Source organism: Castanea sativa, chromosome 1 (genome assembly GCF_040712315.1).
Source record: "Castanea sativa cultivar Marrone di Chiusa Pesio chromosome 1, ASM4071231v1".
NCBI lineage: Eukaryota > Viridiplantae > Streptophyta > Magnoliopsida > Fagales > Fagaceae > Castanea > Castanea sativa.
In genome coordinates, this window is record NC_134013.1 from 64,664,228 (window position 1) to 64,668,970 (window position 4,743).

General features: G+C 34.7%; 1 protein-coding gene across 1 annotated transcript; it reads right to left on the reverse strand.

The window, feature by feature from the left end:
- Positions 1-1,145: 1,145 nt before the first annotated feature.
- On the reverse strand, positions 1,146-3,516 carry LOC142606637 (glycosyltransferase family 92 protein RCOM_0530710-like). The gene is made up of 2 exons (XM_075777961.1): positions 3,243-3,516; positions 1,146-2,763 (listed from the first exon to the last, which is right to left on the reverse strand). Exons 1-2 carry the CDS (start codon positions 3,379-3,381, stop codon positions 1,169-1,171), a joined length of 1,734 nt encoding a protein of 577 aa, XP_075634076.1. The 5' UTR covers positions 3,382-3,516; the 3' UTR covers positions 1,146-1,168.
- Between the last annotated feature and the right edge of the window lie 1,227 nt (positions 3,517-4,743).

A 4,743-nucleotide genomic window follows, 5' to 3' on the forward strand; every position in this document is an offset into this window, starting at 1 on the left:
CAAAAAATTTTCCCTCCTTGTTTTCTCTCCTCTTTTTTTTTTTTTTCCCCATCATTCCTAAAATCCACTCTACTAAACACACCCTAAAACTACACAAAACTCCTACTTAAAAAAAAAAATAAAAAAGAAAAAAAAGGGAACTACAACCTCTAAGTAGAAAAAATAAGAGCTAGTAGATAGACTTAAGAGTCCAACTTTGAACTCCGAACGATATGCAACTAGGGGTGTCAAAACCGGTTTGGGTTGGGTATAAAATCATATGTTGAAGCGATGTATTAAATACCCACAAAAATTGAAGTTTGCCTCTCAAATTTTCAGTCATTTCAATGAGGCTCTTAAAAGAAAGAGAAATTACATTTAAAATCATATAATTTAAGAGGTTTAACAAATTAAATTATGTAGTTTCAAAAACAACAAATTTAACCTTGATGTTTCAGAAAATAGCAAATTAAACTTCAACCTATTGTGTTTGAGATTTAATATAAGTTGAGAGTTTAATTTAATACTTCTTGAAACCTAAGAATGTAATTTATTACTTTTGAAACTATAAAAAGTTTAAATTTGTTACTTTAAAAACTATAGGGTTTAATCTGTTACATGCTTACAATAATTTTTTTTTTTTTTAAATAGTCACTTGGTCTAGTAGTTATAGAGATAAGATACATTTTTTCTTACTTTCATTTTTTAGTATGCATTAAAGTTTTGCATTATTCTTGAACTTGAAGACTTAGATGGAAAATTGAGTAATATAATAGAGAAGTAAATGTTGTAAATATCTGTAGCGTGCTTTGAGTAGGCGATGGCATTGCCTCCCTTGAAATTTTGTTAACTTTGGTAGACAATTTAGTAAATTAAGTAAAAAATGAAAATCTTCAAAATGTCATTATAGAGACAATAAAAGATTAATTTTATTATATAAAAGATCATCATCAAGCATAATTTTGATAGAAGATATTAAGTTATTATTTTATTATATATTTTTATACATGTCTAATACAAGAACTACACGACTTTTAAGCCTATCTACAAAAGAATTGATCAACTAATCCATATCTAGTGCAAAAGTATGCCATATGCTCTGGCGAAGGAAGAAAAAAAAAAGTGGAAATATATATATATATATATATATATATATATATATATTTTAAAAGCTAAAAGTTGACATAATTTATCTCACATAATCATAGAAAAACCCTTTATGTTTTCCTTTTGTCCTTGTTCTCAAGTGTTGCTCGTGTTCCTCATGCTCCTCTTGCCAAGGCAGAATTTGGTATTCAGGCTTTGCAAAGATCCTCAAGACCTCATCTCTAAGGCCAGTGTCATAGACCTCACAAAACCGAGTAGACCAATCTTGGGGTTCAACAGCTTTAGTTCCCAAACCAGGGGCTCGATCCTTAGACCCTGCATTTTGATCATTCTGCCAATCAGCCACGTAAGTAGCCACTCTCCTATAGAATTTCTCCTTGAACACTTCCCACACTTGGTACTTATAGTGATTAATTATCAATACTCCCTTGTCCACATTCACATACTCAAAACCATGCCTAAGATGAAAATGGTGCACCACATTGATCAATGTGGAATTCAATGCCTCAGGCCTCACTATGCTCTTGTGCCTCTCCACCACCCCCACTCGACACGTGTACCCAACCGTCACCCCTTGCGGAGGAGCACGTGTAAGCCCTGACGGCCCAAAACTATAACAAGAGGTACGCATCTCACCCACATAACCATACCTTGATTGATTTTGAAGCACATCATGTAATCCCAAAGTTGATGGCAAATAAAGGAACTCATCCACATCAATAAACCCAACCCATTCACAAAAGTCCCTTGCCCTTAACGCACAATGAGCAAAACCAGCCTCTTGGGTCTTGATCCAAGGCCAAATGTGCATTGTAATGTTGTAATTGGCATTGGACAACCACTCTAGCACTTCATCAATGTTGTCATCACTATTGTTATCATAGATAAACCAACGTTGTACCCCAATTGCAGCATGGTACATGACCCATTCTTTTAAGAACCTAGCCTGATTGCGCAACATGGTGCACACACACATCTCGAACTCTTTTCGGACGGGCGGGTCAGGTCGAACCGAACGGAGCCCCGCCCGGGCTATAGAGTGGAATATTCCTCTACCTTTCACTCTAATTGAGACCTTCACAGAATTGTTGCCAATCATCCTACGTGGACTACTCAAAACACTGAGAGGGGTTTTGCACCGTACGATCTCCTGAGCAATCGATACGACATTGGTCCTTAACAAATACCTCGGTCTCGTGAAATCCCAGCCGTACACGCACTCGAACTTCGAAGAGTTTGAGATTTTCTCGGCCCGTAGATTAAGGCCTTTCACGAACACAATCGTGGTGTTGTCTCGGTCTATCATAGCCTCGTACACAAGCGACTCCCAACTATGTGTTGGCCCGGCTGTGATATTCTTACCGTCGGATTTCAAGGCAAGCGAGACCGTGAAGCCGCGTGGATGAAGCGGACACCGTACGATCTGGCTATCTCGATCATCACCGTCCACGTACAATGGCTCCTGCTTGAGCGATGAGTTGGCCGAGAAATAAACGCAGTCGAGGTCCTCTTTCGTAAATAACCGAGTTGATGGAGGGTAATTCAGGAAAAGAAGAGCCTGATCTGGAAGCAAAACTGTTTCTCGAATTGAAATGGAAGGAGTCACCGGAGCTTCGCCGGAGATGGACTCCCTCGACGGAGCTTGCCATCTGAAGACCAATACTGGCTGATACTTTTCTGTTCAAAAAAAAAAAACATGAAAAAAAAAAATTGATTAATTTATAGAAGAAGTCAAGCAATTATTTGCGATTTTCACAAAGCTTAGCGTTAATTAAATTGTCAAAATTTGCATAACGACCATTGAGTTTGTAATCACGTTGAGTTGAATCATTGTATTTAATTCACTGCTAATAAAAAAAAGGGGACAAGTGCAACATTAACATGTTCAAAATTAGATAGACACGACGGAATTGGATTTTTCCTATTCATATTAACGAATAAAACAGTAGGGAAACTCCAAAAAACCAAAAGACACATTCTGATAAAAGCTATTAAAAATAAAATCTTTATATCAAATTATTAAAAAGAAAGAGAAACATTTATAAATGAACATTTGTAAGTAAAAAAATAAAATAAAAGGTTACAAGAATGGATGCAGTTGCAGATGATGCATGTTTTAGGTTTTAAGGTAGAAAAGAGAATAAAAAAGAGCGTACCGTTACCGCCAAAGAGTAGATGAAAAGTGGAGAAGGTGAAACCGGTGAAGAGGACACAAGAGAAGACAACGATGAGGGTGCACCAGAAGAAGCCGCTCCACGAAACGACGTCTCGTTGTTTCTTACCCCGATCCTTCATGGCTGAGGCCGCTGTTGTAGCCAACGACCACTTCTAATTCCTTCTTGCTTTTCATTCATTACTAGCTAGGAACTTAGATATATTTATGGGATTCTATATTGTTTTTTATTATTATTATTATTATTATTATTTAATTCTCTAGGATGATCGAAACCTAGGGGGAAAAGTTTCAGTTTGTGTAAGAGAGAAAGTCGGGGAGTGTTGATTATGGGGGAGAGAAAGGGACGGCCACATCTGCGTATAGCTTAGCTGTTTCGGCCTTTCATTTCGGTTTATATGCGGTCGTTAAAGTGTTCAGCTCGGAGATCATAGGGTGCGGACTGCTTTTCTTCTGAAAACTATCAGCCACCAACCAGGTGACGACATTCCATTACGTGACAAGGACTGTCAAGTCATTTTGAATGCTACGTAAAGGGGTTAAAAGAAAAAAAAAAGCTTATTAATTCCTACTACTTATGATAATTGAGAAAGAATATTAGATTTGAGAATATTGATAGACTAATTAGAATTTGGGTGTGTTTCATTTAAATTTAAACTTTCAAAATATTTTCTTTAATTTTTAAAGTTTCTAAAAACGTGTTATTTAAACCTTTATTGTTTCCTATAGTTTTATTTAAATTAAACCTTATATAGTTTTATTTAAATAAGTCTTTTTTTAAAGTTTAAGGTATAATTGAAACACACCTAAACACTAAACTCTAAGGTTTTAAAAGTAATTTATATTTTTTTGGTTAAAAAAATTATAGTAATTGGAGATATTAGAATTTTATCATTACGTTTTTTAAAGGATAAATATTAAAATTAAAATTACTATAAATGAGTTATTTCACTTCTTTGAAAAAGGAAAAAAAAAAATTAAGAGAGTTTCACTAAGACACCAATTGATTTTTGGTGTATGTGGAGATTGAACCCTAAAATTTTATTTAAACATTAGAGACTTTACTAGTTGAGTTAACTAGAACCTGCTTGAAAAAAAATGTTATTTTTGTCAAAGAAGTAGTTAAATGCATCCCATATATATATATATTTTTTTTGGAGAAGATTTAATGCATCTAATCTAAGTGAATAATTTCTAAAATTACAATAAGTTGAGAAATTATACCTGATTTTTTTCACATATTTATTGGGCAAGAAATTATTTTGTCAAATTAATTTTTGTAAAGCTTTCCAAAGAATGTAATGATCACTGATCACTGATCACAGATCGGATTTTAGATAAGAAAATCAAAATTCAAAACCAACGACTAAGTCGAGTGCAGTATAACATTTTGGTATTGGACACCTTTCATGTTAACTCTTTCGTTCCGCTTTATAAGATAAGTTTTGAAAATGGTACCCGAATCCTGAACGATCGAGGTCACT